The sequence below is a fragment of the Fimicolochytrium jonesii genome, assembly GCF_025526975.1.
Source record: "Fimicolochytrium jonesii strain JEL569 chromosome Unknown EV422scaffold_1, whole genome shotgun sequence".
Classification (NCBI taxonomy): Eukaryota; Fungi; Chytridiomycota; class Chytridiomycetes; order Spizellomycetales; family Powellomycetaceae; genus Fimicolochytrium; species Fimicolochytrium jonesii.
The window spans coordinates 964,336-992,197 of NW_026515668.1; the positions used below are offsets into that span (position 1 = coordinate 964,336).

At 55.7% G+C, this 27,862-nt stretch overlaps 13 protein-coding genes across 13 annotated transcripts; 5 read left to right on the forward strand and 8 right to left on the reverse strand.

Moving 5' to 3' along the window:
- Nucleotides 1-1,735: 1,735 nt before the first annotated feature.
- Nucleotides 1,736-2,759, reverse strand: EV422DRAFT_562936 (uncharacterized protein; the record flags this gene model as incomplete). The annotated part of the gene is made up of 2 exons (XM_053072010.1): nucleotides 1,736-2,569; nucleotides 2,652-2,759. The coding sequence occupies 2 exons, from the start codon at nucleotides 2,757-2,759 to the stop codon at nucleotides 1,736-1,738; spliced, it is 942 nt and encodes a 313-aa protein (XP_052930120.1).
- A 2,016-nt stretch (nucleotides 2,760-4,775) lies between these two features.
- On the reverse strand, nucleotides 4,776-6,065 carry EV422DRAFT_562938 (uncharacterized protein; the record flags this gene model as incomplete). Its single annotated transcript, XM_053072011.1, has 1 exon — nucleotides 4,776-6,065. The coding sequence occupies one exon, from the start codon at nucleotides 6,063-6,065 to the stop codon at nucleotides 4,776-4,778; it is 1,290 nt and encodes a 429-aa protein (XP_052930121.1).
- Nucleotides 6,066-6,751: 686 nt separating this feature from the next.
- Nucleotides 6,752-7,423, reverse strand: EV422DRAFT_562939 (Yos1-like protein; the record flags this gene model as incomplete). Its single annotated transcript, XM_053072012.1, has 3 exons — nucleotides 6,752-6,816; nucleotides 6,883-6,987; nucleotides 7,327-7,423. 3 exons carry the CDS (start codon nucleotides 7,421-7,423, stop codon nucleotides 6,752-6,754), a joined length of 267 nt encoding a protein of 88 aa, XP_052930122.1.
- Nucleotides 7,424-8,101: 678 nt separating this feature from the next.
- Nucleotides 8,102-9,037, forward strand: EV422DRAFT_511764 (uncharacterized protein). The gene is made up of 4 exons (XM_053069039.1): nucleotides 8,102-8,326; nucleotides 8,401-8,451; nucleotides 8,535-8,767; nucleotides 8,830-9,037. The coding sequence occupies exons 1-4, from the start codon at nucleotides 8,287-8,289 to the stop codon at nucleotides 9,016-9,018; spliced, it is 513 nt and encodes a 170-aa protein (XP_052930123.1). The 5' UTR covers nucleotides 8,102-8,286; the 3' UTR covers nucleotides 9,019-9,037.
- Nucleotides 9,038-9,277: 240 nt separating this feature from the next.
- Nucleotides 9,278-11,292, reverse strand: EV422DRAFT_511767 (nucleophile aminohydrolase). The gene is made up of 8 exons (XM_053069040.1): nucleotides 10,985-11,292; nucleotides 10,797-10,866; nucleotides 10,655-10,711; nucleotides 10,484-10,578; nucleotides 10,297-10,378; nucleotides 10,059-10,214; nucleotides 9,800-9,978; nucleotides 9,278-9,707 (listed from the first exon to the last, which is right to left on the reverse strand). Exons 2-8 carry the CDS (start codon nucleotides 10,813-10,815, stop codon nucleotides 9,552-9,554), a joined length of 744 nt encoding a protein of 247 aa, XP_052930124.1. The 5' UTR covers nucleotides 10,816-10,866; nucleotides 10,985-11,292; the 3' UTR covers nucleotides 9,278-9,551.
- A 629-nt stretch (nucleotides 11,293-11,921) lies between these two features.
- On the forward strand, nucleotides 11,922-13,860 carry EV422DRAFT_16348 (uncharacterized protein). Its single transcript, XM_053065019.1, has 2 exons — nucleotides 11,922-12,142; nucleotides 12,286-13,860. Exons 1-2 carry the CDS (start codon nucleotides 12,127-12,129, stop codon nucleotides 13,695-13,697), a joined length of 1,428 nt encoding a protein of 475 aa, XP_052930125.1. The 5' UTR covers nucleotides 11,922-12,126; the 3' UTR covers nucleotides 13,698-13,860.
- On the forward strand, nucleotides 13,861-15,542 carry EV422DRAFT_16169 (uncharacterized protein). Its single transcript, XM_053064993.1, has 7 exons — nucleotides 13,861-14,099; nucleotides 14,189-14,400; nucleotides 14,603-14,744; nucleotides 14,846-14,954; nucleotides 15,022-15,136; nucleotides 15,268-15,461; nucleotides 15,535-15,542. Exons 1-6 carry the CDS (start codon nucleotides 14,024-14,026, stop codon nucleotides 15,331-15,333), a joined length of 720 nt encoding a protein of 239 aa, XP_052930126.1. The 5' UTR covers nucleotides 13,861-14,023; the 3' UTR covers nucleotides 15,334-15,461; nucleotides 15,535-15,542.
- A 656-nt stretch (nucleotides 15,543-16,198) lies between these two features.
- On the reverse strand, nucleotides 16,199-17,605 carry EV422DRAFT_582479 (TIP41-like family-domain-containing protein). The gene is made up of 4 exons (XM_053073399.1): nucleotides 17,115-17,605; nucleotides 16,855-17,040; nucleotides 16,528-16,759; nucleotides 16,199-16,440 (listed from the first exon to the last, which is right to left on the reverse strand). The coding sequence occupies exons 1-4, from the start codon at nucleotides 17,237-17,239 to the stop codon at nucleotides 16,228-16,230; spliced, it is 756 nt and encodes a 251-aa protein (XP_052930127.1). The 5' UTR covers nucleotides 17,240-17,605; the 3' UTR covers nucleotides 16,199-16,227.
- A 325-nt stretch (nucleotides 17,606-17,930) lies between these two features.
- Nucleotides 17,931-19,229, reverse strand: EV422DRAFT_511783 (YKL069W-like protein). Its single transcript, XM_053069041.1, has one exon. The coding sequence runs from the start codon at nucleotides 18,792-18,794 to the stop codon at nucleotides 18,051-18,053; it is 744 nt and encodes a 247-aa protein (XP_052930128.1). The 5' UTR covers nucleotides 18,795-19,229; the 3' UTR covers nucleotides 17,931-18,050.
- A 402-nt stretch (nucleotides 19,230-19,631) lies between these two features.
- Nucleotides 19,632-20,606, forward strand: EV422DRAFT_562946 (uncharacterized protein; the record flags this gene model as incomplete). Its single annotated transcript, XM_053072013.1, has 3 exons — nucleotides 19,632-19,765; nucleotides 20,092-20,163; nucleotides 20,234-20,606. 3 exons carry the CDS (start codon nucleotides 19,632-19,634, stop codon nucleotides 20,604-20,606), a joined length of 579 nt encoding a protein of 192 aa, XP_052930129.1.
- Nucleotides 20,607-20,898: 292 nt separating this feature from the next.
- EV422DRAFT_582484 (uncharacterized protein) lies at nucleotides 20,899-22,436 on the reverse strand. The gene is made up of 5 exons (XM_053073400.1): nucleotides 22,246-22,436; nucleotides 21,972-22,169; nucleotides 21,478-21,725; nucleotides 21,230-21,404; nucleotides 20,899-21,106 (listed from the first exon to the last, which is right to left on the reverse strand). Exons 1-5 carry the CDS (start codon nucleotides 22,339-22,341, stop codon nucleotides 21,068-21,070), a joined length of 756 nt encoding a protein of 251 aa, XP_052930130.1. The 5' UTR covers nucleotides 22,342-22,436; the 3' UTR covers nucleotides 20,899-21,067.
- Nucleotides 22,437-23,222: 786 nt separating this feature from the next.
- On the reverse strand, nucleotides 23,223-25,227 carry EV422DRAFT_511794 (mitochondrial carrier domain-containing protein). The gene is made up of 11 exons (XM_053069042.1): nucleotides 25,022-25,227; nucleotides 24,887-24,936; nucleotides 24,655-24,797; nucleotides 24,356-24,584; nucleotides 24,269-24,288; nucleotides 24,166-24,200; nucleotides 23,913-24,097; nucleotides 23,836-23,851; nucleotides 23,658-23,765; nucleotides 23,488-23,572; nucleotides 23,223-23,422 (listed from the first exon to the last, which is right to left on the reverse strand). Exons 1-11 carry the CDS (start codon nucleotides 25,044-25,046, stop codon nucleotides 23,410-23,412), a joined length of 909 nt encoding a protein of 302 aa, XP_052930131.1. The 5' UTR covers nucleotides 25,047-25,227; the 3' UTR covers nucleotides 23,223-23,409.
- Nucleotides 25,228-25,790: 563 nt separating this feature from the next.
- Nucleotides 25,791-26,802, forward strand: EV422DRAFT_16420 (uncharacterized protein). The gene is made up of 3 exons (XM_053065026.1): nucleotides 25,791-26,011; nucleotides 26,123-26,228; nucleotides 26,302-26,802. Exons 1-3 carry the CDS (start codon nucleotides 25,884-25,886, stop codon nucleotides 26,719-26,721), a joined length of 654 nt encoding a protein of 217 aa, XP_052930132.1. The 5' UTR covers nucleotides 25,791-25,883; the 3' UTR covers nucleotides 26,722-26,802.
- Nucleotides 26,803-27,862: the final 1,060 nt, after the last annotated feature.

A 27,862-nucleotide genomic window follows, 5' to 3' on the forward strand; every position in this document is an offset into this window, starting at 1 on the left:
GGACGTACTGGATATTGATTTCGTACTCTTGCAGTGTCTTGATCCAAGCTGCTTGTCGCCGGGAGATATGGGGTTGGGTTTCGAGCCACGTGAGAGCCTTGTGGTCGGTAAGGGCATAGAAAGGCTGCCCACGGAGGTATGGGGACAGGGCCTTGAGCGCTTCCACGAGACCGAGGAGTTCCCGCTCGTGCACGCCGTATCTTGTTTGGTATGGAAGTAGTTTGCGGCTCCAATAGGCAACGGGTTTCATCTGGGGCAGGAGTAGTTTCCAGTCGGCGTGGGCAACGTCGATGTCCTTCCCGGGGGGGGCTGGCTCAGACATGCTCCGATCGCAAAGCCGCTGGCATCAATTTGGAGGAAGATCGGCCGTATCGGATCGTACCATTGCAGTACGGGGCTGGTGGAGATTGACGTCTTGAGATCTGCGAAGGCTGCCGCCGCGGACTCGGTCCACAGGTACGGGACGGTTTTACTGAGGAGGTTACTGAGTGGCAAGGCGCGGTTGGCATAGTTGTGTACGTTCCCGGCCAAGTGGTTGGTGAATCCTAAGAACGCTCTCAACTCGGCGCGGTCGACGGGTGTGGGCCAGTCTCGTACGGCTTGCGTCTTCGTGGGGTCCACGGTGATGCCGTCTTGTGACACAAGAAAGCCACAGAAAAGTGCGGAGGGCTGGAAGAACTTGCATTTGGGCAGTTTTGCCGATAATCCGTTGGCCGCCAGTCTTGAGAGTACGATGTGCAGGATTCGCAGGTGCTCCGCGTCGTCGTTGGTGTAGATCAGTAGGTCATCCATATAGATGATCAACCCCTTGTCAATAAGGTCGGCGAACATGGCGTTCATACAGCAAGTCCATGTCGCGGGCACGGAGGTTAGACCCATGGGCAGGACTGTCCATTCGAAGTGCCCGAATCGGGTCCTGAAGGCCGTCTTGTGCATGTCCGCGGGATGGAGAGCGATCTTGTGGTAGGCGTCCAGTATATCAATGGTGGTGAACTTCGTGGCACCGGAGAGTCTGTCGCGGAGCTCGGATAGGTGGGGAATTGGGGTGCGGTCGGGCACTGTCACCCGGTTGAGTGCACGGTAATCTACACAGAATTGTAGACCCCCGTCTTTCTTGGCAAAAAATAGAACGGCCGCGCCCCAAGGGGACGAGGAGGGCTTGATCCATCCTCGCTGCAGTAGTGTTGTGATGCGGCCCTGTAGTTCCTCCAACTCCACGGGTGCCATGTGGTGAAGACGTGAGAAGGCTGGCTTAGCTCCGGGTTGTGTGCGAATGGAGTGTGCGACATTGGGTACGACTTTGTCGTTGATCCGGAAGACCTCCTCATGGTTGGCAACGATGTCTCTCACTTGCGGCGGGACGGTCTGGAGGTTCTTGGCGAAGTCAATCTTGTCAGGGTCTTTCAGGGGCTTTACGTGACAGCGCCGATTATGGTTCCTCCTTTGCGAAGCATGCGGCGCGCCTGGTGGTGGGAGAGCGGTACGTCATCGGATTCATAGCCGGAGTCGTGTCCATCGACCGTCAACGGGGCAATCACTGGGTTGCGGGGTCGTTTGAAAGGTTTACGGGGGCGTGGTAGATCACTCCAGGCATCGGTGGGGAGGAGATGTCGGGCATTCGTGTCGGGGTCAGTGATGGCCAAAGAGACGCGAGGCCGCTCGTGATGAAGGCGGGACTAAAGGTCATGAACCAGGGAAGACCGATGATGGCGTCGTACCGTATGTTGGCAATGATTCATGGGAGCTTCTCGGCGTATTCGTCGATGGTGATGTCCGCAACAGTGTAGGAGGAGGATGAGCGACGGGAGTCGCGCGCTGCGTATTCAAGTTGGATGCGGGATTCACGAAGGCGTAGGCGGTGTGCTTTGACAAATTGATCGCTTATCATGTATGTGGAGCACCCGGTGTCGAGGAGGACGGTGGCGGGGTGACCGTGGATGGTGGCCTGGGTGGTCAATCGAGCGTCCGTCACGAGGGGACCGCTGATACAGTTCCGAGAGTGTACGCAGAGCTCCGCCAGGAGGGCTTGTTCTTGCCGCGCATCTAGCGTACCACCGATGGACTTCAGTCGGCGTTTAATGTGCACGAGAGCTTGCGAAGTGGATGGCGCCGAGAGCCCGGTGGTAAGGGAGGGTTCGGATAGATCTTGGTTCTGTGGGGACGGTGTTCTGGGAGGTTTTCTGGGGAGTCTGGGGTCTAGGGTCACCGTCGCGGCCAACGGGCTCAAGGTCTGGGTCACCGTTGGAAACGGGATCTGCGATCTCAGGTCACCACCGCGAATAGCAGGGGTAGCGTCGTGGTCACCGTGCGAAACGGGCAGGAGGTTCGCCAAACCGATCATCGTGGGATCAAGGACAGGGGGGGCGTTGGTCGTTGTGAAAGGGGAAGATACGTGTTGGAACGCCGCGGGGTCTACTGCGCGTCTCGTGTGGAGAATAGGTGGGACAGGTGTTGGGTCCTCCGTGGCGTGGAGGGGAATACAATTGGCCGCGGTGAGTGGTGTAGGTTTGGGGATTTGCGCGGGCTCGGGGAAGAACCCGACGCGTCGGCGTTTCCGCGGGGCGGTTGGCTCGCGGCCGGCGGGCAGATCAGGGGGTTGACCAAGGTTAGGTCCCAAGAGCGTGGTCGTCGCTCTGAGACGTTTTAAAAACCCGTCTGGATCTGGCGGTCCGGGTGGTCATGTCGATCTCCGGCGCGCGGTCGTCCTGGTTGTCTGTTGTCGGTTCGAGGTTCCGGATGGCGACTGGCCAAGGGGGCATGTTGGGGCAGAGGTATGCAACGTGACCATGTTGGCGGCACCGAAGGCATAGCCCTTCTCGAAGACTGCCAGCTCTCTCTTCTGGGGTCAAACGTTCAAGTCTCGCGGCCGGCCAGTTGGCAAAGCGGCTTTTCTTTGCGTCGGCTTGGGCTACGGCAGCGCCCGGAAACGCGCGCTTGGCTGGCCAGGTAGATGTGGGGGTGCTGCTTGAAGCGAAGCGGTTGCCGTGGGTTCGAGGGTCTTGTTCTTGTTTGGCCTTCTGGCAAGGAAGGAGCGGTAGGTGGCGCAATCGAGACGGTCCGCGATGTCGTAGACCTCATCAACGGAGAGGGTCTTTACGTTCGACTGGGCTAAGATGTGTTCCGCGATCTTGTCCTTGAGGCCTCGAATGAAGTACCTCGCAGCGTCGGTCTCGGTGACCTGTGGGCCGGATACATGAAGTTTCTGAAAGTCTTTGTAATAAGCATCAACGGAGGTCAACTGCTTCAGGGTCTCGAGAGCGTTGCGGGCTTGGTTGGTAGCGCGGCTAGGGATGAAACGGTTGCGAACCGCTGCTGCAAAGTCCTGCCAGGTGACGACAACGCGGCAGCCGACCTGATCGAACCAGGTAGCAGCGAGACCATCCAGGCGGCCTGCGGCCATCTCGATCTTGCCGACATCGGTCATAAGAGGGGCTGTGCGGAAGTGGCGTTTGAAGGCCGCAAGGAATTGGTTGCGTTTCGCGATGTCGCGGGTGCCGTCGTAGCGATGGACGCTCTTGCGCAAATCTTTCGCGATGGCAGTTTCTTGGACAATGAGGGTTTCGGGGGTCACCGGCGAGGGAAGCTGGCTCCAGGGGTCAATGCGCAGGGTGCGGTTCGGGTAGGGGGCTTGGCCGCGTGGGGCGTTGGCAACCGGGTTGCGCATCGACGGAGGTCGAGGAATAACAACCGGCTGCGGCGCAGCTTTAGCGTCTGCGGTTTGGCAATGGAGGAAGGCCATGATCTCTTGATTCTGCAAATAGAGGCGCTTGGACAGTTGGGCCAGCTCAGCGCGGGTGGGCAGCTCCTGGCCGTTGTCAGCGTCGGAGTCGTCCTCGGCGATCGGTTCATCTGGCGGAGTGGGAGGGCCATCGATCTCGGTTCCCTCCTGCTGATAGTCTTGGTGTTGAGCCTCTAGGTCCTCCGGTAGAGCGTCCTGGTGTGATTCGTTGTCGTCGTTCCCACGTTGGTCAGTGGCATCGTCGGGCCCAGCCTGCTCCGTACGCTCAACAGCTTCCTCAACTCGCTTGAATTGGCGGCCGTCAGAGGCTTCGCCGCAAACGAGAACGGTGCGGGACCTGGTCTTTCCAAGTTTGGTCATTCTGGCGAGAGAAGGTCGTGGGAAAATGGTGGCGAGGTGAAGATGCACAAAGACGTGGTGAGGCGGCAACGACGGTAAAACGCAGGACAGTGTACAGGTGAGGTGGTGGAACGTCGGCGGGTTCTCTGGGGCTGTCTCAACGTTTGGTGGATGCTACCATGTAAGAGAATGCTCGCAGAGATCTGTATTCTGAACGTTTATAAAGCTCTCGCTCGATGATAACTAAAAAGGAAAGGGAAGGTCCAGGGTACTCTGCTATGTAGGGAAGAAAACAATAAACTGTGCTAGTGTCACGTGGACGCATGGGATGCTTCTCTCACATAACCCCACCCCTTACCCCAACCACGCCTAACCCTAACCCTAACCCTAACCCTAGGCGTGTTGTGCACGGCTAAACCAACGCTGAATTCGTTAGGTAGGCGTGGGGTTAGGGTTATTTCTCCATGCGTCTGTCTCTTTGGTAATAACATTCTGCATTGGCCCTGAACCTAGCCTTTCCTTTGCATGCATTCGTCAGTGGTGTATTTAGTCTACCTTGAACACTTTCGGTCAGGCTATTTCTAGTTCATATTATATGTACTGGACAAGGGACGTCATGTAGGTAGGATACGGGGGTACCGTCATGCGCGCCAGAGTATTTCGCCTCGCGCATCATCCCTCGTCCCTGCCCCGCCGCTTATACTCCCAACTCCCTCCTCGCCTCCATCACAAGCCTCACAACATCTGGGTCCGGCATATGTCCCCTACTCACCATCGCATCATACGCATCCACACACTCCCTCCACCGTCCCCTAACCCCCAACGCCCTCACCAGCGCCTGACAGCTGCCCAAATCGGGTATATAAGCCTTCTGCCGCTGGTCAAATAACCTCGTCACGGCGTCCACGTCCCCGCGCCGCGCGTGCAGGGCGAGCATGCGTGTGAATGTCGATGCGAGGGGTACGACTTGTTTTGTGTCTGCGGATTTCTGGGCGCAGAAGGCGAGCAGGTCGGCCCACAGGGTGGAAGCGCGGGAGATGTTGTCGGCGGTTTCGCAGGCGTGCAGGATGGCGTCGTAGGATTCGAGGTCGGCGGGGTGGGATGTTCTGTTGTCCCGAATCGATTCGAATAAATGTAGCGCGGAGTTGAGGTCGCGCGCCACAGCGTGCGCTTTGATGAGGGCTTCTACGATCTTGCGGTCGGGTTTGCGCAGGGTGGAGGATAGCTCCTCGTAGAGTTTGAGAGCGGCCGGGAGCTTGCGACATAACCCGCCATTCTCGATCATCAGCGCCCACGAGTCCATGTCCGCGCGCGCACCGGGAACGTTCCGCGCCATCTCCTCCCACACCGCCCTCGCCCCGTTCCAATCGCGCGCGTGGCCGTACGCGGTTAATACCATGTTGTATGCTCTTATATCGGGTTTCTCGCCCGCGTCAAGCATCCGGTGGAACTCCTGCACCGCACGTCTGTAGTCCCCGCTTCGTAGTTGGCAGAGCATCAGGGCATGGTAGTCCCGCAGGTCGGGTTGGTGCCCACACACGGTGCGCAGATTATGCATCGTTCGCGAGGCATGGATCGCCGCGAGTCGCGGTAGCGTGTGTGAGGTCAGCCAGCCGAGCATGGTGGAGTGGTCGTCTGGATGCAGTGTATGGAGTTTTTTCTCCTTGAAGAGTTGTTTGTACACGTTCCAGGCATCGCGCGGGTTGTGCCGGCGGAAGGCGTCGTGCAGGGCTTCGACGGTGTTGCCGGCAAGATGGATTGTGTTGGAGACGGGGCGGCGCCGGGGTTTGGCGGTGAAGCGCGGGGCGGTGAGGAGGTGGGCAAAGTCGATGTGTGCGAGAGCGGTGGGATCTGAGGGGTCTGGTATTGGTGGGGGGCTGTTGGGCGATGCACTGCCGGTTGAGTCTGTGTGTTGGGCTCGTTGGAGACAGCGGGGAGGGAGGGTGCATACTAGCCGAGTCGATTTGCTGTTCGTCAGCACCCTCATTGTTATAGTCTGCTGCAATCTCCACAACAATCCTGTCCAAGTATGTTTCTCACTCCTAAAAGCCGTTGTCCTTCCAGTGAGTGACTCGAGGCCGTCGCAGGTGATGCCTGGTAGCCTGGTGTCGCTGGGCTCGGTGGGAATGCCAGCCTGGACGGCTGGACGGTGGAGGCGCCTTCCACATGGTTTTGGTTTCTGCGGCAGTGGAAACGGATGGCCAAAATAATGCATATAAACAGCCACGTGTGCGCCGCTTCCCACTTCTCGCTCATTGCTGCAAGCGAACTTCAAGGCCACATCACTACCTATTCGAAGGCGCCATCACAGCCGCCGAGATGGTTCTAAAGGCGTATATACCGAGCGACAGGGAAGACTCGTCGGGCACATCCAGTAACGATGACGATGACAGCAGTGGCGGTGAGGATGGCGACAGCGAAAGCGGGGACGACGTGGTCGAATTCGATGGTATTGGGCACAGCGACACCGGATCGCCAAGGACATTTCCGTCGTTCCTACCACCGTCTAATTTATCGCTAGAAGGAAATGATGGGCAGTCGTAACGTCGTCCGGCTCTTCCACCTCCAAAAAGATCCTATAGATATGTGGCACACTGCCATTTCCCCCCTCTGTATATACACAATATTCGAGCATCTCGAGCGCTGCTGGGTGATTTGCTGATGCACTCCTGATTAGCTTACGGAGCCGAAGATGAGCTCGTAGACGATTATGACGATGTTTATCGCGACCAGAGGGACTAGGATCGGAATCCATTAGTATGTGATTGAAAAGAAGAGGCTTGGTGTCATTCGGAAAAAACTACATCGCAATAACGTCCTGATAGCAGAAATGAGATTTATGATCTCATACTTGACTGTTTGCGTTTGGTCTCCGAACTGTGCTTGTGATGAGGAGTGGGCTAAACCGACTGTACGATAGCAAGAGAAAGGGTACGTAAATTCGTTAGCACCTTTGCCCTTCAGTTTGAAGGAGCGGTGTGAGGTGACCAATCGATGCACGAGACGTGGATGGTAGAACGATAGATGGCCCTGCTCGCTCATGCTCGCCGTTAAGATGCTGGGCTCAAGTGACGCAAAAGATTCACTCGCTATAGGTCGCAGGAGCGACCTCGGCTCGCTCACATTCGCCAAGCATTCTTGCCCCTCGCTTCACTCGCACTCCGGCAACATGGGCTCGCTACCGCTCGGGTTCTCACACTGGGACGGTCGTTGTCAAGCTCCTTCAGTCCGCTTCCTCCAATACTTACTTCTAGCAAGAAACCGCTCCTCGTGCAAGATTGCGACCGCATTGGTCAGCAGTAAAATGACGTAAAACAGGGTGCCGATGGACTCCCTGATTGACATGGTGAAGGGAGTCGACGTCGGTAAAGCTGCACTAGATTCGCCGGGGAGGTCGTAAACGTGAGTCCGCTGAAGAGTGGTCAAGATGGGGCAGGTTCTCTGCAAGCCGGTTGAAGATGGTGGTAGATGGTGGTGCCACTTTGAAGTTGAGTCTTTGCCGGTCCAAATCTCAGCAGGTTGGGGTTAGACGACAACAGGCCGGTGGACTGGGGGACGAATTCCTGTTCGGCGGGCTGGATATTACTGACCAACAGCAAGACCACCAAGGTATCACATCACGATCACATTGCAACATCGTCGAATTCTCGTCTACGCAATGGGACCCTTCAGCATCCCAGGGTGGTGGCAGGATGAAGACTCTGTCCGTTCGTATGAAGATCCAATCGCGACATACCACTGGGCCAGAGTTCTTCGGCGACTCCCTGGTACCGGTATCGTAGGAGCGAGGAGAGTCGAATCATCCTGCGCATGACATACTACATGCAGTATCTTTCCAGAGAGGCCACTGCTGCTGCCTAATGCACACCCCTCACTATGGAAGGCGCTAAAATTTTCTTACCATTTCGCGTCGTGCTAGAAAACGAACCTGGAGGAATGTCCAGGAAAGTCGAGCAAATGAGTGGGTCCGCTATTTGTCGGTTTAACGGCAAGTCTGAGCGGAGTTGCATTCGACAGTTTTGACGCGTGCGTTTAAAAGCTTTTCGAGTTTACACCCCTACATGTACATACGTGCCCTACCCACCTTTGCTGAGGCTCTAATCGACGAATACCAGTCCTGTTTAACCTGAATACGAAAGTCTACCCAAAACGCTCGACGAACTCTGCAATAGAAGCCGAACCTCAACATCCCCATCAAGCTTTCCCCGATGGCAAAAAGTGCGGGGCGTCGGCCTCCTTCTTCTGGTGGTGGGTATAGAGGATGTTTTACGGGTCTTTTTCTGATGCGTCTCGAACGAATGTTTGATAACTTCTCCTAGCAGCATCAGTCAAACTCACCGGAACCTTCATTTACACCGACGGGTCGCAATACGGTACGGTTAACGTTTTCAGGGTACGTCCACACCCCTGCACCCAAACCCAACCACCTCACTCCGCACCTCTCCCCAAACAACAGAAGGCGAATTCGCCGGCGACCCCGTCATCGTCCCGCCCCCCGGCACACCCCTCACCACCGCCCCCTCCACACCCCCATCTAGCAACGGGTTCAGCGGTTTCGGCCAACGCACCCGCAACGGACTGGGGACGTATCGGTGTGAGAAGACCGGAGTGGTGTATGAAGGTATGTGGAGCGGGGATGCGATGGCGGGGAGGGGGCGGATGAGTTATCCTGATGGCTCTGCATACGAGGTATGTCCCAAAATTCGTCTCGCGCATTGCATGTCAACATGTTGATAAGATCTTTTGAACAGGGAAACTGGCTCAACTCGAAATACAACGGCGAAGGCACCTACACCTTCCTCGACGGGGCGAAATATTCGGGCGAGTGGACGGACGGGCGGATGAATGGCGCGGGGGTGTTTTTGGATAAGATGGGGAGGAGGTGGGTTGGGGTTAGTGTTAATGGCGTGGGGGCGGATTTCGCGCCTGATATTGTTTGAGAGATGGGGGATTCGGAGGTGGGTGGGTGGGTTTGTTTGGTGGGTTTGAGGAGATGGGAGTGAAGATGTACAGTATTTGAACCAGCTGCTTTATCCCGTTGTTGGGTTCAGCTGGAAATGGACTTAAGCGTGCGTGCTACCGAGATATCTGAACGTTTGGAGATTAGACATGTGCCCAAATCAAGATGAGGTGCCGGGAGAGGCCGAGGGCAAAAATCCAGACGAAGCCTGCCCTTCCGGAGAGTTCCACCTTTACTAGGTCCGTACGAGTTTCTTCAAAGACGTAGAAGCGTAAAGTATATATTTTGCTGTACATCTGCGGGCGAGGCGGGCGGGTGGGCAAGGGCGGGGAATGCGCCGGGGATGACCCTTACCACCGCATACCACGGGGAGAAAAGCTCGTTCCTTCCTGCGTATTCCTCAGAGCTGCAGTATTCCTCCGTCGTCCTACTTCCTTCTGCCGTATCCTCCACCCCTCAAATCCTTTTCCCCTCTCCCAACGCAACCCCGCACGCAGACCCTCCCAATCCCACCTAATCGGCCTTCTCAACAATCCGCGTAAGATGCTCATCAATCTGCTCGGTGGTCAGCTGGACAAAACGCGGGTTGGCTGCTGTGACGATCCCAATTTCGAGGTCGGCGGGTTTGAGGTCAAGGGAGAGGACGTTGGAGAGGGTGTTGATTGCCAGCTGTTGGATGATAGTCGATTGTCAGTCAATGATTACGCTTTCCAAAGAAAGTGTAGAAGATGAATCGGTGGGGTAGCCGGGGCGGTATGTACCTCGACGGTATCCTCCTCATTAAGCTCCGGCCGCTTCTTGAGCTTCTTTTCAAGGTGGTTCAGCGCCTCTTGGTGCTTGGAGCCTGCGCTGGTGGCGTAGTACCCGACAAAGTAGCCTGCGGGATCGCATTTGAAGAGTTGCGGGCCCCGTTCGTCGTCGAAGCCGATGAGGATCATTGCTATGGTGTGGAGATTGCGGTGAGAACTTGGTTTTGCCATGGCCTGGCAGGCAGATCTGAAGTTTGGGGAGGATACATACAAACGCCGAGAGGCCTCATGGCGGCGTGCTGCGTGTACACCTGGTTGATGTTGGCCATGCGCTTCGCCAGCATGTCCGCTGGGATCTCGTATCCGAATTTGTACCGCCATTCGGCAGCTTCCATCCGGGCGCGAGAAACTTGGTTTCGCGCGTCGGCTATCCAGGTCAGGAAAGGAATTGGGGATGAGTGACCTAATGAGGAAAACCTATGACTTCTACTCAGAGAAGGGCAACTCACGTAATAGTCCAGTCATCACACATCCGATCTTAGGGGTGATTTGAAACACACGGGTAATTGTGGAAGGGTCGAAGAGCTTGTCCTGAGATGAGAGCGAGGGCAAGAGAGTGTCCGATAATAAGCTCCTATACCCCACATTCCCAGTATTTCTGCGGTGCTGACAGCCCCATCCTATCCCTTGACGTACCGGAACCTTCTTCTGCGTTACCACAACGGCGCAGTCCTTCCCTCTCACACCGATTGAAGTGACCCCAGCATTGGAAATGGCCTTAAACGCGTATTCTATTCGATTCGAAGGGGTGTCAGTAAGCAGTACAGAAGTGTACGAGACTCACAAAACCTTAATCGCCCAACCTACCGACTTGGTATAGTCGTCCCTCAGGGGAGAAGACAGTGATATGCCTATCGTAGGCGGCTGAGAGCGAGCGTAAATTCGCAGGTTAGGACTATGCACCTCTCCGTAACTAGAATTCCCAGCTGGCAGCGAAGACACGACTTACAGCTCGATCCTCGGCTCATGGTGTTTCTGTACTACCGGTGATTTCGAAAGTAGAGACCCTCCGTTTAGAGCTGGCGTTTTTCAGGGTTGTTGATTTGTGAGTAGAGGGTGCGTGGGAAAGAAGGACAAGGCGAGATGGATATGATCTGTCGCCCAAACTGAGGACGTTTGCGCGTCGCACACTCTTACGTATAGCGTTGTTATTTGCGAGAGAAGACGCAGGTCTTTTCAGGCTGACTTGATGTCCCGGATGCCGAGAAGGAGCAAGACGATGATTCAGCAGGAAAGGACTGCGGTGATGCGGGTTTTGGGAGCTCTGATAGACAGCACTGGCAAGCAACAAATTACGTGTCATGCCAGGGGGACGCTGTAACCCTAACCGGTCGTACTGTATGTGGGTTAGGGTGGCCGTAACCCTAACCAGTTAGGGATACGTATCTGAGTGGGACAAGTTGCCGCTCCATCAACCAGTCAAGGTAGCCAATCAGATCCCTCAGGCGGATGGAGGGGGCCAACTGCATCTTCTCTTTGCCTTGCCCAATGGCACGCACGACCCGGCCATTCGCGGGTGTCGATCCAGGTCAACATCAACATTCGCAAGCGGCCGTCGTCTGGCCAGACATCGCCACCCTGACTAGAAACATTCTCCAGACACCGCGAGAGGAGAGACTTCGACACGCTCGCCGAAGGACCGTCGCCAGGGTCACCGGAAAGCATTATCGGGTCAAGAACAAGTCCGCCTGGTTTCAGCAACGGGATTCAGCAACGGTTTCTGGGACAACCCAGAGATCGACCTCAGCAACGGAGAGCGACGGACACATCGTGCGCACATCAGTAACGCTCTCCGCTGCCTTTCCAGGAAGAGAACACCCACCGCCGGTTATTGCACTCCGCAGCCCTCCACGTGGGCCCCATATCTGAGGACGAAAGAGTGATGCTACGAAAAGCCTCAACATCACTATGTGTGCCCCTGAAGGAGATATGCACTGCGAGGACAGTGAAGCGGAAGAGTGCTACTTCGCGAGTGATCTGTGTGGCTGCTTTTACGAGTCAGACGGTGTGTCGGTATCCGAGACGGCCTTTTGGGGCTGGGGGTGAAGGTGAGCTGTGCGGATTGCTAAGGGTGGTTGGGGACGCCCGGCGAAGAAAGGAGGGTGAGGGAGAGAGCGAGTTCAGTGGGACCCTCGGCGCATGAACACTTGAGGATGGCGAGCGTAGGGAGGATTAACGGTCCTTGGGGTTTCAGCCATGCAAAGAAAGTGCGACCGAATGCGAGCGTACTGTGTTGCAGGCACAGGATTGTTTAAGATCGCGCGTCGAGCGCCAGGGGCATGGATTGCAGCCAAGGTGCAGGAATGCTTGGGGACGCTTGCGCCGCCCAACATCCAGGTCATGCGGGGAGCGAGCATGATCTCCTTTTGCACGCATCCCCAAATCCACTACCATCGCCCAGCGCACATATTCACAACGATCCACTCTATATTACACAGGCGATCTACTAGCAGCGACGACGGCAACCATCCCTGCTCCGCTAAAGTCATCTTCCAACTCACGAGGAGAAAGATCACAAGACACCCTGCCGCCGGTATCGCAACCTCAACGCAAACGCTTCCAAGTCCGTTTCGATCGCGAAAAGATCCGCAGCCTCAGCGGGTCCGACAAAGTAGATCTCTTCCGCGACTACATCAAATGCCATCAAGCCGACGATGCGCTGTATGTCTACACGATCCTCAAACAAAACGACCTGAATGTCCGCCTCAAATACGATGACTACCACGGGTTCTTCCACACCCTCATCACCAACCCGAACAAGTACCGCGACGCCATCAACACCCTCGTCAGCGATATGCGCCGGTACGGATACAAACCGAGCGACAACTTCTTAATGGACTTGCTGGTCTGCTGCAAACGCTGCGGGGATTTCGATACCGCCATGAGCGTGTACGACGAGCTGAAAGCCGCCAAACGCGCCATCTCCCTGCAAGGCTACAACGCCCTCCTCGACCTCTGCACGCACCACGGCGGGCTCGCGCAACGCCAACGCGGCGTCGACATCTGGTCCGAGATGCTCGCCTCCTCCACGCCGAATTTTTGCCTGGACTCGGAATCCTACCGCATCGGCATGGAACTGTTCGGCAAACTCTCGAATTCATCCGAAGTCGACAGCATCTACGCCCGCGCAATCACCGAGTGGAAAAAACACCGCGTCGCCACCCTCCAACCCACCGCCGCCGCCAGCCGCATCCACATCGACAACGCCTACCTCGGCGTCCTCGTCAACACCGCCCAATACAGCCGCGCCAAAACACTCTTTGACCGCTATTACCTCCCCGGAGCGCCCCTGCACGGGGATAAAGCTTTCTCACTGGCAGCTCTCCGCCGCACACTCAACATCCTCCTCAAAATGTGCGAAGCCACCCGCGACTACCCCTTGGCCCACGTTTATTGGACGGATTTCACCCGCCGCGGCGTGCACCCGGATGCTGTCGCCTACGGGCGCATGATCACACTATCCTCCCATGATTTAGTTTTAGCGCAGGAGTACTTTGAGAAAGCGGTCCAAGTCCACGGCGCCGACGCCAACATCCGCAAACTCACTAAACTGCGCACCGCCCTACTCGCCGCACACGCCCTATCCCCCTCCGGTGATATAAAAGTTGCGTATGAACTGTACGAAGGGATCCGCAACGACGCGGGGGGAAAGGTACCGAGGAGTGCGGTGGGAAGTATGGTTGGGATGTGTTTGCGGGCGAGGGATTTGCCGATGGCGTTGGGGGTGTGGGAACGGGCCGGCGTTGAGGGGGGCATTGTTTTGGGGGCCGGGGAGGAGAAGGAGGGGAGGGAGGTGAGGGAGATGGCGGATGTTGTTGCGGCGTATCGGAGGATGTGGCCTGGGCAGTAGAGGGCGGAGGGAGGGGGTTGAGATTTAGACACCGTAAATTTAGAGTCCCTGAACGAAGTTACCTTGTGTCATTGGATAGCAGTGACAAAGACCATCTAACCGTCGGGTACGGCGACCTCTACACATATCTGTCTGCTGTATTGTCCAGGGTCTGTCTGCCTCCCCCGATTCGTACGCACACAAGCGCATGTGGCATCGTAACGAACGCGACGCAAAACTCCTAACGCGTTCTCGTCCGCCCTCTGCCCAAAATCCCACTTCTCCTTTTCGCTCTTCCCACCCACACCTCCAAAACACCGCAATATTATAGGCCTTTGACATAGAGGATGGCGGCAACAGCAACGACAGCAGCCGCGGCAGCTCAGGACGCTTCCTCCTCAGCTACCTCCACCACCACTTCAAGTAAGTACGTCCCCCCCCCCCCCCCCCCGGCCCCCCTCCCGCTGCCTTACTCCACCACTGACACCCCACTCGCCCCCTTCACTGCCCAGCCGACCACCCCTACCTCGTAACCTTCATCCCCCTCAACCCCCCCGGCGCCCCATCATCCAGTACATCACACACACGAAGAATAGTCAACCTCGAACACCCCGTGTCGATCGGCCGGTTGTTGGATAAGGACGAGCCGGATTTTAGGGGGTTGAAGTTTGCGAGTAAGGTTGTGAGCAGACGACATGCTGTTATGGGGTTTTTGGATCGGAAGGTAGGTCTGAGAATCATACAGTTGTGTGTGTGTGGGGGGGGGGGGGGGGGGGGCTTGCGATGTGGGTTGTGGGACGGCGATGTTTAGCTTGTTTCGTCGACGGGATGTCGGACGGGATATCTCCCTGTTCTATGCACCCTTCCCAACCCCCACGACTTACGCGATCTCACACCCACCCTATTTGATGTCATTCAACCCACAGCTCTACATCCAAGACACATCCTCCTCCTCCGGCACCTTCCTCAACTCCAAGCGGCTGTCCCCGCAAGGCACCGAGAGCGGGAAAGTGGAGGTGCGGGATGGGGATGTGATCCGGTTGGGGGAGGAGTGTGAGGTGAACGGTGGTACGTGTTGGTATCATACCACGTCATATCATATCATCCGATGTTAGCGAAGAGGGGGGACTGATCCATGATGTTGACGTGTTTTTTTTTTCGTTTTATAGTGGTGCATCAGGCGGTAACCCTGAAAGTAGCCTTAGGAAACGTAACGGCGCTGAAAGGGAGGGAATCGCAGCCGGGGCGTCACCCATCCGAGGATTCTGATAACTACATGTACGTCGTCCATCCTCCATCCTCCAACCATTGTGGGGGTACATAACACACTCATCTATGCCCGCAGCGACCTCTCAACAAACCCGCTAATCCAACACGCCGTCGACTCCGAGTTCACGCTCATCTGGTCCTCGCTGACACGGGGGTTAGACCACCCGCTTAAAAAACTGCGTGACGCCGCCGTCTCCGCCTCCCAAGCCACACGCACGCCTTCGTCCATATCACAGTCGTCGTCGAAGGGTACGAATCGGTCGAGTAGCGGGTCGACGGTGACGACAGGGATGGGGAGACGGCCAAGCGCGACGCCGCCGAGGGGACTGGTGATTCGGGAGGGGGAGGTGTGGGGGGAGACTCCGGGGAGTGTGGTGAGGAATTTTAGTGGAGATAGTCTTGCGACTGTTGGGGGTGCGGGCTCTGGGAGCAGAGCAGGAGAGGCAGGAGGGCTGGGGCAAGGGGTTGTTTCGCCGGGACTGAGGACTGCTGTTGGGGGTGAGGGGGTTTTGGCAGGTGTGTGTGTGAGTGATTGGGTGCATGAAGAGGAGGGATGGTCATACTTACTGTATCTTGTTTGCGGTGATAGTTGAACCGTATATCCCGTTTGGAATCCCGCCGTCCGACCCGCCGTCTGATGAACTGAGGCCGCCGACGCTCGGGAAACAGTGAACAGATCGGGTCAATCACCCCTCGCCTCTCCAACTCCACCGAAACCCCATTTTTAGACTTTTAGAACACACTCACACAGTTCATCATCACGTATATGATCTCCCTATCCAAGTTATCACAATTATCATCATTAGAGAGGGGCTGAGGGAGGATGGACAATGCATATTTCCACGCCGTTGGGTGCGCGGGGAGTTGACGCCGGGTTATCAAGCCCGCTTTCTCTTCCATTCCGTGACATCGGATGTGTACCATTCTACAAACGTCGGCAGATAATAGAACCGGACGAGGTGTCGAGGGGCGGGTATAATTGATCTTATAGATGGCGAATGTATTAGGAGCGCGGAGAGTTGTGCTAGGAGGCTCCGGCCGACTTCATAGATATCTCCACCGCCTCCCTCACAACCAAAAACCTCCCTGGGGCCGGCGGGGCCGGTCTCAGCTCCTCCACCGACCGTAACGTGTGCGTTGGCGCGGGTGGGCCGGTGGCGGCCATTGTCGCCGCGACCCAATTTGGATCTGTGAGGGGTGAGAGGTCTTCTGCGGGCGGGGTTGCGGTGGAGGTGGGGCGGATGTGCCAGGCTGGTTGTTGGCTTGGGAGTTTCTTCAGGGGTTATGTTAATGGAATGCGATGGGAGATTAAGGTGGGGCAAGGTTTTTTTACCTCGCGGATGGTAGCGTACTCCTCCTCCCTGCTGGAGTACTCACGGACGAGATGCGAAGTGCCGAACTCGTGGTAGACGCGTGTATCGTTGATGCGGAAGAGAACATCGTCGACCCGGAGGAAGAAGCGTTGGAGGACTAGGAAGCAGGATGGCATTACGCGCTGTGGGAAGAAAAGGGCGTTATGAGCCGCGGCACATCTCGCAATACCGTCTCCTGGTCTTGGCCCCTCATAACTTGGCAAACTCACCACCCGTAACGTCAAAAGCGCCGTCCCATTGTCCCCCAACTCATCCTCAAACAGCACCACCTCATCGTAAAACAAGATCGGATCTGGCCGCTTCAGCCGCTCCACATCCACCCCATGTGTCGTCGTCGGCTCAAACGGCCGTTGTGGTGATGAGACCACCGTGCCGGTGTAGTCAGTGCTGTAGGTCCAGTCGTAGGGCTTGACGACGTCTTTGATTTTGTGGGCGTCGGGGCTTGGGAGAATATCACATCCGTGTTCGTAAGATTGCATGTTTCGATATGAAATATATGCAGTTTCATCATAGATGCCCGCCCCCTCACAACATACTTGTTCTTTGCCCAATGCGCCGCACAAGCGACTTTGATCCCCTCTGCGGACTCTGGCGACGCATCCACCCGTTTCAACGCATCCACCGCCCTGAACGTGATATGTAGCCCAGATTCGTGCGTGATATCTAGGAAGTTGTTGCCAAACAGCATCTCGGGTGTTGGGACCGGTAATATCGCGGATGCCCTAGCATGTCCATCACGAAAATTCTTGTCAGTATGTGTGCTCCATGGTCATTGGTGAATAATGGGGAAACCCACTGCTCGAGTTCTCCAGCGTTGCATATGGCGGCTTTTCCGGTGGTGATTGCCCAGCCGTGCAGGGCGATGCCGGACTTGCCGGGCCCGCCAGAAAGCCGTACTGGGGCATCGCTGCTCGTCGTCATGGGAGGGATATGGGCGAGTGGCTGGTCGTAAGCTCCGAGGACGAAGATGACAGGACGATGTGCGCACTTGGCAGAGGATCCTCAGACGGCAGTAAACGACGAGGCGAGCAGCAAAGTTGTGAGCGGCCTTGGAAGCAGTATACCAGTACTAGTGTTGGAACTGTGTGATATCAGTTCGAGGGTAAAGATCACGCCTTGCAATTGAAGAGATTGAAGTGGGAATGAAGGCACCAGCGACGGTGGGGATTCTGGTGGGGATTCGTTCACTCAGGAAACCCATTGACAAGCAGATTGACACCCCAAACCCCATCCCCTCTCGCCTCCCCACCAGAACCGAAATAAGCCATGCTCAAGCAACCACGACAGTAAGTTTGGACTCCTAAGTTTGGACTCCTGATTAGATCTTCAGTCTAACGCTCTCCCAACGGAGCTAAGGAAGCTGGTTGAAAGAGCGATCGTTTATAGAATGTATTACCATACTGGACAGCTGTGCGGTGATGGCAATCCTCGAGGAACCTTCTTATCAGATAGTAGGATATCTGTTGCTTCTGGCGGGCTCCGGCCTGGTTTTCTGTCTTCCCGTATCATACACGGAGTGAGTTTCAGCCCGGGCGAGGTCATCCCTGCCAAATACATTGGTCCAAACGAGTGAAGAGAAATCTGATGCAGACGACCCCGTGCATCAATTCAGTGTAAATGTTGATGTTTCATACGAAGTGATATGTTCTGAGAGCTGCAGTACGCCGAGATGTGAGATATTGCTCGAAATGTCCTGCCATTTCATCCCCCAACCCTTGCTCTCTATCTCACTCTACTTGAACCCGGCAGTCTCAACCAACACCTTCACCAACCCGTCCACACCCACCCGGTCCTCCTCATCAAACCCCTCCTTAACCAAACAATCAATATCCAACACCCCCACGACCCTCCCTCCCACCACAATCGGCACCACCAACTCGCTCTCGGTATTCGAATCACAGGCAATATGTCCCGGGAACAGATGCACGTCAGGCACGAGTTGCGTTGATGCGGTCGCAGCCGCCGCGCCGCAGACACCCTTGTTGGGCGGGATGATCGTACAGGCTACCCGGCCCTGAAACGGCGCCAGGATGAGTTTTGGCGGTCCCTTTGGTGGTGGTGATCCCGCCTCTGGTACTCCGGCAACACCGTCCAGAACATCCTTCGTCAGATAGAAACCGAGCCAGTTGATCTCCCTGCTGACGGGCGGGTCGCGGTAAGCGTGGAACAGCAGGGCGGAGAAGTTTGCGAGGTTGGAGGTGAGCGGGAGGGAAGGGTCGACGAGGGCGGAGGTTTGCTCGAGGACGGCGGCGTAGAAGGCTGGCTTGGCGAGGGGGTAGGCGAAGCCCGGGACTGTTTCGAGCATCGTTGCGGATGTTCTTTGGAGGTGTGATTTTTCTATACTCTGCTTTCCTATGCCTCTCTGTCCGGCGCTACCTGGCGCTTCAGACGGTATTCTTATTATGTTGCGAGACAGGGTTGGGTGGTGGGGGGATGACCCTTCTGGCTTGACTTTGGAGAAACGAAGGCGGTGCATTTCACAGCGTTTGTCACACTGCGGGATCTCCCTCGTCGGGACGCGTTAGAGCGATTGCGCAATCAAAAAGGCGTGTTCTCCTGTATTATCGACACTCTTCGCTGTTTGGACAGGACTTGCTTCCGTCCCACCCTGACGGCCCATGTGCGATGGGTCAGTCCGGGGATGCGTTGCTCCTGTTTGAGTTGACTAATAAGTGTTGATCAGAGAAAAGAAGCGAGAGAAGCGCAGAGTGGAGTTGAGCTGGGATATGAACGCGTTCTCCAACTTCCAAATCGCTCTGTCGGGCGGAGAAACCTCAATAGGATGATTTCAGGTTAACGCCTAGTGAGAGAGAGAAAATGGCTCTGGAGCATGGAGGGAAGGAGGAAGTTTTCTTGTGAGGAAGGAGACTCCCTTGAGTGAGTTGAGTTGAGTTGAGGCGCGTCATTCGTGGGGGGTAGAGTTAACGTTTGGACTCTCACTCATTTCTACCCAGGCTCGTCTGGCCAGATCAAACCTGAGTCATTCATCCATGTCATCAACAGCAATATTATTTATATCCGCCCTGGTCTCAAGCCACGCAAGTTCGTGCGACATCGCATTATGATAAGTGCGATCATTATGACATTCCCCCTCCCTTTCCTTCGCTTTCCTTCTCAACAACAACCCTCCCTCATTCCTCATTCCTTATTCTACACCACCCGGTTCAAACACTCGCCCCCTTCACAACCCTGCCGAAACCCCCTCCGCAACCCAAGAAGCTTCAGCGCCGGGCGCTCAACCAGACTCTTCACACCCGCGGCGTCCAACATCACACCCCCATTTCACACCTCCCAGTTCACAGAAGTTGGACAAATGCGGCACCATCTCGAAGCATACCACACCCACCTATGGGGCGCCTTCTACCTCACGCTTGCGATACTCGGTGGTGTCTTTGCGGGGGCGCTTAAATGGCAGGCGCAGACCGAGTTTAGCGGGGAGCATGTTTGGTAGGTGATTCAGGAAAAAGCGAGGTGGGACGAAGGTGGGAGGAGGATGAACAGGGTGCGGGGTGTTGCTCAAGCGCCAGCGAGCGCGTTCCTCTGCGGCGAGGGAAGCGAATCGAGGTGTCTCCGGCACGCAAAGCGGAAGTGCAGGGTTGGTTTCGCTTTGATTCGCGGAAAGAAACCCGAAGCGACAGCGGCCGGCGATAATCTTCGGGAACCCCCCCCCCCCCCCCCCCCCCCCCCCCCCCACCCCGGGATTGTTTGTTTCTCGTCGCATCGCATCGCTCGACCCATCGCTCATCCTCCTCTCATCTCCCCCCCTTTCCCAGCCTCTTATTCTGGTCCGCAGCCGACCAAGCCCAGGGCGTGAAAACCTCTAACATGTGCGGTGTCGCCATCGGGTAAGCTATCCCCCCCTTCGCACCCTCCCTCCCTCCCACCCACTTGCTAACCCCCCGTCTCCCCACCCAGAATCGGCACCCTAGGCCTCCTCCTCTCCCTCACCCTCGGCACCCTCACCACCCTCCTCCTGACACGCTCCACCTCCGGCCGCGCAAAACGCCTCATCCGCGCCCTCGCCGCCCTCTCAACCCTCTACACCCTCCTCCTCCTCATCGGCGCCTCGCTCGCCACCGCCGGCCTCAGATCCACCTGCGCGAACATCGAAGCGGGCACCGAGGCCGCCCCAGGGATGCGATGCGAGGACGGGTTCGGCGTCATGGGCAAGCGCCTGGGGACCGTCAAGGCGGGGGTGAGTGCCGCGTGGGTCGGGGTGGGCGCGTGGATGGCGTACAGCGCCGCGGAGTGGTGGAATTGGAAGGTTGCTAGTGAGCGGTGGTGGTGAGGGGAGCGGGACCCCCATGTGCGGCTGTGGATATGAGCGGGTTGGGATGTGGGTATCCCATGAGATTATGACGCGGGGGAATGAGAGCCGGGCTCTTTGTTTCCCCCCTTCCCCCCCTCGGGACTTTGGGTTTTGTTTCCTAGACGTATGCTTTGGTTTCCCGTTTTTTTCGAGGCGTAAACCTTTACACATCTACACGGCGTTGGACCACTTTTTTATTTACGGTTGTTGGGGTTGTAATATAGGCTATGGTTGATATGTTTTGTGAATAGAAATGCAGGAGACTCGGATTATTGCTTTCGGTATGCTTTTTATTATGCAATGTATTTTGGGTGAGAGTGTACAGAGCGGGTTGGTGCAGATATATACGATTTGAAGCGTCTCCCAAGAGGCTTGCAGACTACGGGGTATTGTGCGGTGTAGGGTTGGGCGCCTATGCTGTGGGCAATATGTAGGGTCCCTTACAACACCTTGGCTTCGTTCTTCAATTTGTCGATGAGCTGGAAGAGCGACAGGGATAGAGACAACGGTCAACACGATCATCCCCATTCATATTGCATTCTACCAACCCAGTGTGATCCCTTGAACAACCCCCTTCCCCTGCTCGCCCCCACCCAACCTACCTCATCAACACTCTCAACCTTCTTCCCCCCGCTCCTCTTCTGCGGCTCCGCGATATCAATCGTCTCAATACTCGGCTTAATGTCAACGCCCAAATCCTGCGCCTTGAACACCTCCATCTTCTTCTTCTTGGCTTTCATGATGTTTGGGAGTGTTGCATAGCGGGGTTCGTTTAGACTGCGGAGAGGTATTAGCATTCAGTTCGCGAAACAATGCGAAGGAGGAGAATGGGGGGTGACATAACACATACCGTAAATCCGTAGTAACAACAGCCGGCACCTCCATCTTCACCGTCTCCAACCCACCATCCACCTCCCGCGTCACCGTCACCTTCCCCCCATCCACCTCGACCTTATTAGCGAACGTGCCCTGCGACCACCCCAGAAGACCGGCGAGCATCTGCCCTGTTTGCGAGCTGTCGTCGTCGATGGCTTGTTTGCCGAGGATGATCAGGGAGGGCGATTCTTTGCGTGTTATGGAGGCTATTAGCTTTGCTACCTGAGTGGGTGAGAGGGAGGCGATGAGTGGGGCATCGTATGAAGCGAACGAGGATGATGATGCGAAGCGAAGTGATGGACGGATGAAAGAAACGAGATTCTGCTCGCTCCCGATCGCGACAAGGCCGTGGAAGGAAATCAATGTTCGCTGACGCTCGCATCTACCAGTCGCTGTTGCTCGCTAGAACGGCGCCTGAGCGAACCTCGCTCCGCTCACGCTCATAGTCGCTCGCGTGTAGACTCATACCTGAAGCGGTAAAACCTCCGTCCCCTCCCCCACATCCACATGCACCGCCCGATCAGCCCCCATCGCCAACGCCGTCCTTAACGTCTCCGCCGACTTCGGCCCCCCGATACTCAACGCAATGACCTCCTTCGCGACCTTCTTCTCCTTCAGACGCACGGCTTCCTCGACGGCGATCTCGTCGAAGGGGTTCATCGAGTGCTGGGGGGGGATGACAAGGAGGTTTATTAGCACGCTGGAATTACGGTCAGTTTTTCGGGGGGAATGGAAGGGTTACCTTGACATTGGTATCGATTTTGCCGCCCGTGACGCGGACCTTGACGGCGTAGTCGATGACCCGCTTCACGGGGACGAGGATGCGGTTGAGCGACATTGTTGTTGTGGTGTTGGAGCTTGGCTGGGTGGTGGGAGAATGGGGAAAATGGGAAGGGGGATGGGGCAGCTCCAAGCCGGGCTGTGATGTGAGCGGAATGACCCGATGAGCCGACGCGTGCGTTCCGGGTTCCTCCGGCCGTCTCCGCGACAGACGCATCTGATGGAAGGCATGAGGCCCACCTTCCAATCCACGCGGTACCTGAGAAAGATTCACTCTTTCGGAAAATACATACATACATCAGCAGCGAGCGTAGACCCTTGGAACACAACACACCAACCTCTCTCCTTTATCTGCTTGCAAGGACCTCTCCGTAATTCGCTCGCGTCTACCGTTTTATGGCCCTATCCTATTTTTCTACTGTAACTTTAGCTGATATGCACAATTCCATGGCATCTAAAATGGCCAAATCCCGCCTCCTTGCATTCGACTCGAACCATCCTCGAGACAGCTATTTCAGTCCAACCCCAACTCCCGTACCCAATATGCATATCATAGATATCAGCGAGAACAGCGGGCCAAAAAAAAAACTGCGTGTGGATTAGGGGATTTAGAGTGATCTGTTTTAGGTAAGTGTGAGGGATTGCGGCAGGGTGAGGGATTGCGGTTGTTGACCTGGTGGGTGGTCGGCGAAAGGATGGTACTGTACTGTACAGAGCTGCTCGCCCATTGCGTTGCGAAGGAGGAAGGTTAGTGGGCCGTTGAGAGCCTTCGCAATAGCGTTGCGAATTTGGGAGGGAACGCTCAATGGGAAGGCAATGGGAAGCGTGGCCAACGGGAAGCAACATTAGGCTGCGCGTCCAGAGGCCTAAGTTCCGTCGGTTCACATCCCGCCGTCTCGTGGATGATGGCGGGGGGGACGTCGGACCCGGTGGGTAAAAATGTAGCCATACTTGATGATGTCGTTTCGACGGATGCTTGTATTATGTACAGATTCTCTAAGCAAAAGGTCCCCGGCGAACCGGGTGAAGGAAAGGAATCCGAGTATGTGCGGGTGACTGGAAGCAGAGACTATGAAGGATGGGGTCGTCCACTATCGTATCTACATGCGCTGGCCAAAAGAAATATCTACATGAAGTGCCTAGCCAAAAGACGAATGTTAGAATGCCTTCGTGCGCATAAGGAGCGGAACATAGTCGGACTTACTTTCGCATGTAACCTGAGACGGTCTCGAAAACCACCAAGAGGATACCACCGCCGGGTCCCAGACGAAGTACTTTCGGTACAAAGCCTAGAATCGAAGTGAAGGATGAGGACACGGTTATTCTGGGTTCTCGGGATTCCATGATCCCGCTCCGTTTACCCCTCAGGCGTACCTTTGTAAAGAGCCCGAGGTCCTTCCTCACGCAGGACCAGTCCAAGTGATGGTAAGGCACCCCGGTATTTGTAAGGAGCAGCCAGCTGCGACTGGATTCTTGTCTTCACTGAAAGAGGGAAAGTTTTGTTTAGTTGGCAGCATGATAGCTAGTCATCGGGCCTTCAACCGTAACTGACCGACATCGAACGGGCACTAGGGGAATTCGGATTGATTAGCATTTGGAATGGACGCAACCCAAAGATCGGCAACTTACGTTCAGAATGGTGGCAAAAGTACCGCCAATGGCTCCGCAGACAAAGTTCCTCATGAGGACACCTTCCTTGGTCTCAGCGACGGGCACAATGTCTCGCACAGTGCTAATGACCCCAAAGTATCCTCCGTTCCAGACGGCATGTCTCCACATGGTCGCTTCAAGGCCTCGGAAGAATGCGCGGAATCCTGTAAGACAAGATAACATCAGTAAGATCATCGACGCGAACCGATTTTGTGCATTTATCCCAACAAACCTTCTTCCTTGAAGATTGTGGAGATGCATTGTGCCCTGCGTCGTGATGAGGTTAAAAGTCGGCTTCCAAGTCGTCTGAACTCTTCATTTTGCTCCACACTCACGTTCCAGTGTATTTGCCAGCCTAAAGTACGATGCGGTGAGGACCAAATTGCGGGAGGTACTGTGCGAGACGCAATAAGCTGACTTACATTTCGATTGTCCTGCATCCTGATTTTGATCAACTCCGGCGTCGCCACAATGAATGCTTCCGTGATACCCGCGCTAACACCCGTCAAGACTGCCAGCTGACTCCCACTCTGCCAGCCAAACTTGGATTTGTAGAGGGCGGTATATTGTTCATTTGCTCCGAACTTGATGGCGCGCTTCGGCGCCTCCACCAATATTGGCGGTACGATTCCACGGTAGAGTGTCCCGAATCTAGAATCGCACATTGAGCTCAGCATCTTGCTACTCCGCATCACGACGGTAGCTGACATGGTACCCTCACCCTTCCGTTTTTATGATGTGTCGAAACGTTCCAACAATCGACGTTCTCTGTTGCGCACCGACGGCCAGTTGCAACCGTGTTTTCACAACGTCCAGGGGGTACATCGTGAGAATCTCCGTCGTACCGGCTATCGCACCAGCCACCTGTTAACATCGGGAGAAGTTCCCTTGTCAGCCCCGAAGCTAATCCTAGTGACTACGACCGCCTCCTCCAACCGCGATAGTTGACTCACCAGGCTGAAATGGAACGGTAGCGGCGCCTGAATGGCTCTCAGCTGGGGTTCTGCTCAAGGTGAAAGTTCACAAGTATGGTTAGGATACACCCCGCGATGTTGTAATGCCAATGGCAGACGTATTCTCCCACGTACGTGTTGCAGCAGCGTTTGCCGCCATGTTGACGTTGGTTTTGGCGGAAATGGCGAGGAGTGGGAGATCAGGAGACAGCTCAGCAGGAGTCTGAGGATGGGCTGGCAGGGCTGGACAAGAATACGGGTAGTATTTACAGGAGCTGCGGCTGCTGCTTATGCTTATGGGGCTGGCTCCGAGAGGCTGGGGGGTGAGAAAAGGAAGGCCGTGGCCGGGAAAGCACGGAGCGAGAGGACGCGGGGAGATGCGCCGTGATGATGACTCGCCTCTCACAGGATGCTGTCACGCGCCTCACCATTGATATTAATATCGCTCGCCACCGAGATGCACCATCTGGACCATGCCAATGACTGTGACCAACGGAGCGAGGAAAGGAAGGCCGTGGCCGGGAAAGCAGCACCGTGTCTCAGATCTGAAAGCCATTGGCATTCTGGCCTGGCCTGGCCTGCCGCTGGCCAGGCTGGCCAAACTGGCCCGCTGCACGCCGCGTCTCTTGTGACACGGACACTCAATTCCATTAAGAGGTGGGTATAGCTTTATGTTCCCTGACGGAAATTCAGTTGACGGAAATTTCATTTCAGTTGACGGAGTCCCGGATATCGTTGCTGAACTAGCCAGCACGAAGAAAAAGTAAGGGCTGTCGGTCGGTCGTCTACACTGGAGCCGGGAGAGCCGTGAGGAGCAAGACGCGTTTGGGGCCCGTCCACCCCGTCCAAGGCCAGAAACATCGACTCCCAAAAAGGCACAGCAACACGGGCCAAGACTGCCAAGATCAAGTCCCCTGAAGAGAGTACCCTTACGGACCCCGCCTCCGGCACTTCAAACGTCCCACCACCAGCAGCAGTAGCACGCCTCGCAACGACAATGACACAAACTCCCATGGACACAGGCCAACCACCGCAAACTCTGCAGCAGCACGATGAAGGCCCGCGGATGCGCACCCTGCGCCAACTGTTCGACGTGGCACTCGCAAACTGTCTCAACGCTAGCAGGTGGGTAAAGAATGTGTGTGCGTGTTGTGAGAAGGAGAGTGACCCCGTGGACGTTGTTAGCAATCCAAACGGAAAGTCTCACATGACTGACTCTGGAAGGTGATTCATTAGCTACGATCGTTTCGCACAAGCGTTCCCGAAACTGGCCCGCGACGACCCTGACGCTCTGAGGATAGCCCGGGAACAAACGGTGGATTTCATCAGGAACGCCATGCAGGTGGGATTTTGAGCAATGGAGGCGGGAATGATCACCTGTCCGAGAATCCTCAGACGCTCGACTTCACTTGTAGGAAGAGTTCAACGACATCAACACAGAACGCAACGTTGGCGAACATCTCAACACCCTGGACAGGGTAATCGCCGCCGCTCTCGCATCACAAAAACAGCATCAACTTCAACAAACGTCGTCAGCAGCAGCAGCTGCAGCTGCAGTATCCGGCACCGGGATAGTCAACCCAGTCCAGGCAGTACGAGCGCACGCTGTCCAAGCCAAACGCGCCGAAGTTGAACGACTGAAGGCGCGCCTACAATCGGTCGAGAACGCAACAACAACCTACGAAACAACCCTGACCGACCTCCGCACGCAAACAGAAACCCTGAAAGACCACATCGAGACGGGCATCGCGTCGTTGTTGGCGTCGCGGACGGCGGTGGACCAGTTGGCGGTTGAGGCGACGGGCGGGACGGGTTGTGATGTCGTGTGCAATTGATGCGGGATGTGGACGGCGTGCGTCTGCGTGTATCGATGTTTCCTGGCGTTTTGGTGTATATTAGTACGTTCGTCTTTTTTGAGACGGGAGGGGATGGCGCAGTGTAGCGGAAATAGAGATAAAGACACTGTAGGACCTTTGTTGAGTATGAATGTCTTGGAATCAAACAACCTGCGAAAGTCGAACTCGAGATGGCCCACACAAGATGGTGCAACTTGTAAACAACCGCTCGACATCTGCGAATATTATAGTCCGAATATCATGTTGAATTACGGACTCGCGCTGTGGTGTTCAAATCTGTTGACCTTGCACGTATTGTATTGTACGGCCATTCAAGTCTGCCTTTGAACGCCTCGCTTCACAGCATAGAAATCGTAGATCTTGGGGATGAAACATCCTTAAAAGGATCAGAAACGCTCAATCTTCATTGAGAAGAGTTGCGGGCCAGGAAACGGGAAAGTTGTTCAAGAGATGGGTACAAGACTAAGCTGGCTAACACAATCTAATGACTATGAACGGTAACTGATACATCGTCGGTTACACTGCTTCTTCCTCTTCTAATAGTCTTCCTCCGCTCGATACGATGTTCGCGTGGCTCCGGACAACACGATGGTCAGGTCGCAAGTGCCTCTCTGATACTCTTCGGCGTCTGAGTCGCGTGCCCAGGAGTATCCCGTCCATCGTCGTGTAATGGGCCGGCGTACGGTGACAACAGCGAGAACGTAAACCTTCAATCTGCCCTGGATGGATATCGCGCGTATGATCGCCAGTATTGCGCTAGGTGGAGCGTAGATTTCACTGTTCCCAAGCCAGCCTTGTAGATATTCTCGTCATTGTCCGCCGCGAGCTTGTCCCCTGTATCCAGCAAGGCCAGCAATGTCCGCATTGCGTCCAAACGAAAAACGCCGATGCTGCTTGACCTCAGCAAACAACGTGCGGGAAAATCTTGGTGGTCGTCCAGTTCGCTCGTTGACATAGCTGTCGACACGGACTTTCATGACGTCCAACCATAGCTCCAGAGTAATGGGTTCGTTCAACGCCCAGTAGATCAAAGTGCTCCCAAGCGGCACATGAAACTTATGCCCGGCAATTTCAAGTAACAGGCCCGCCGACATTCGGCTGACAACGGGATATACGACCT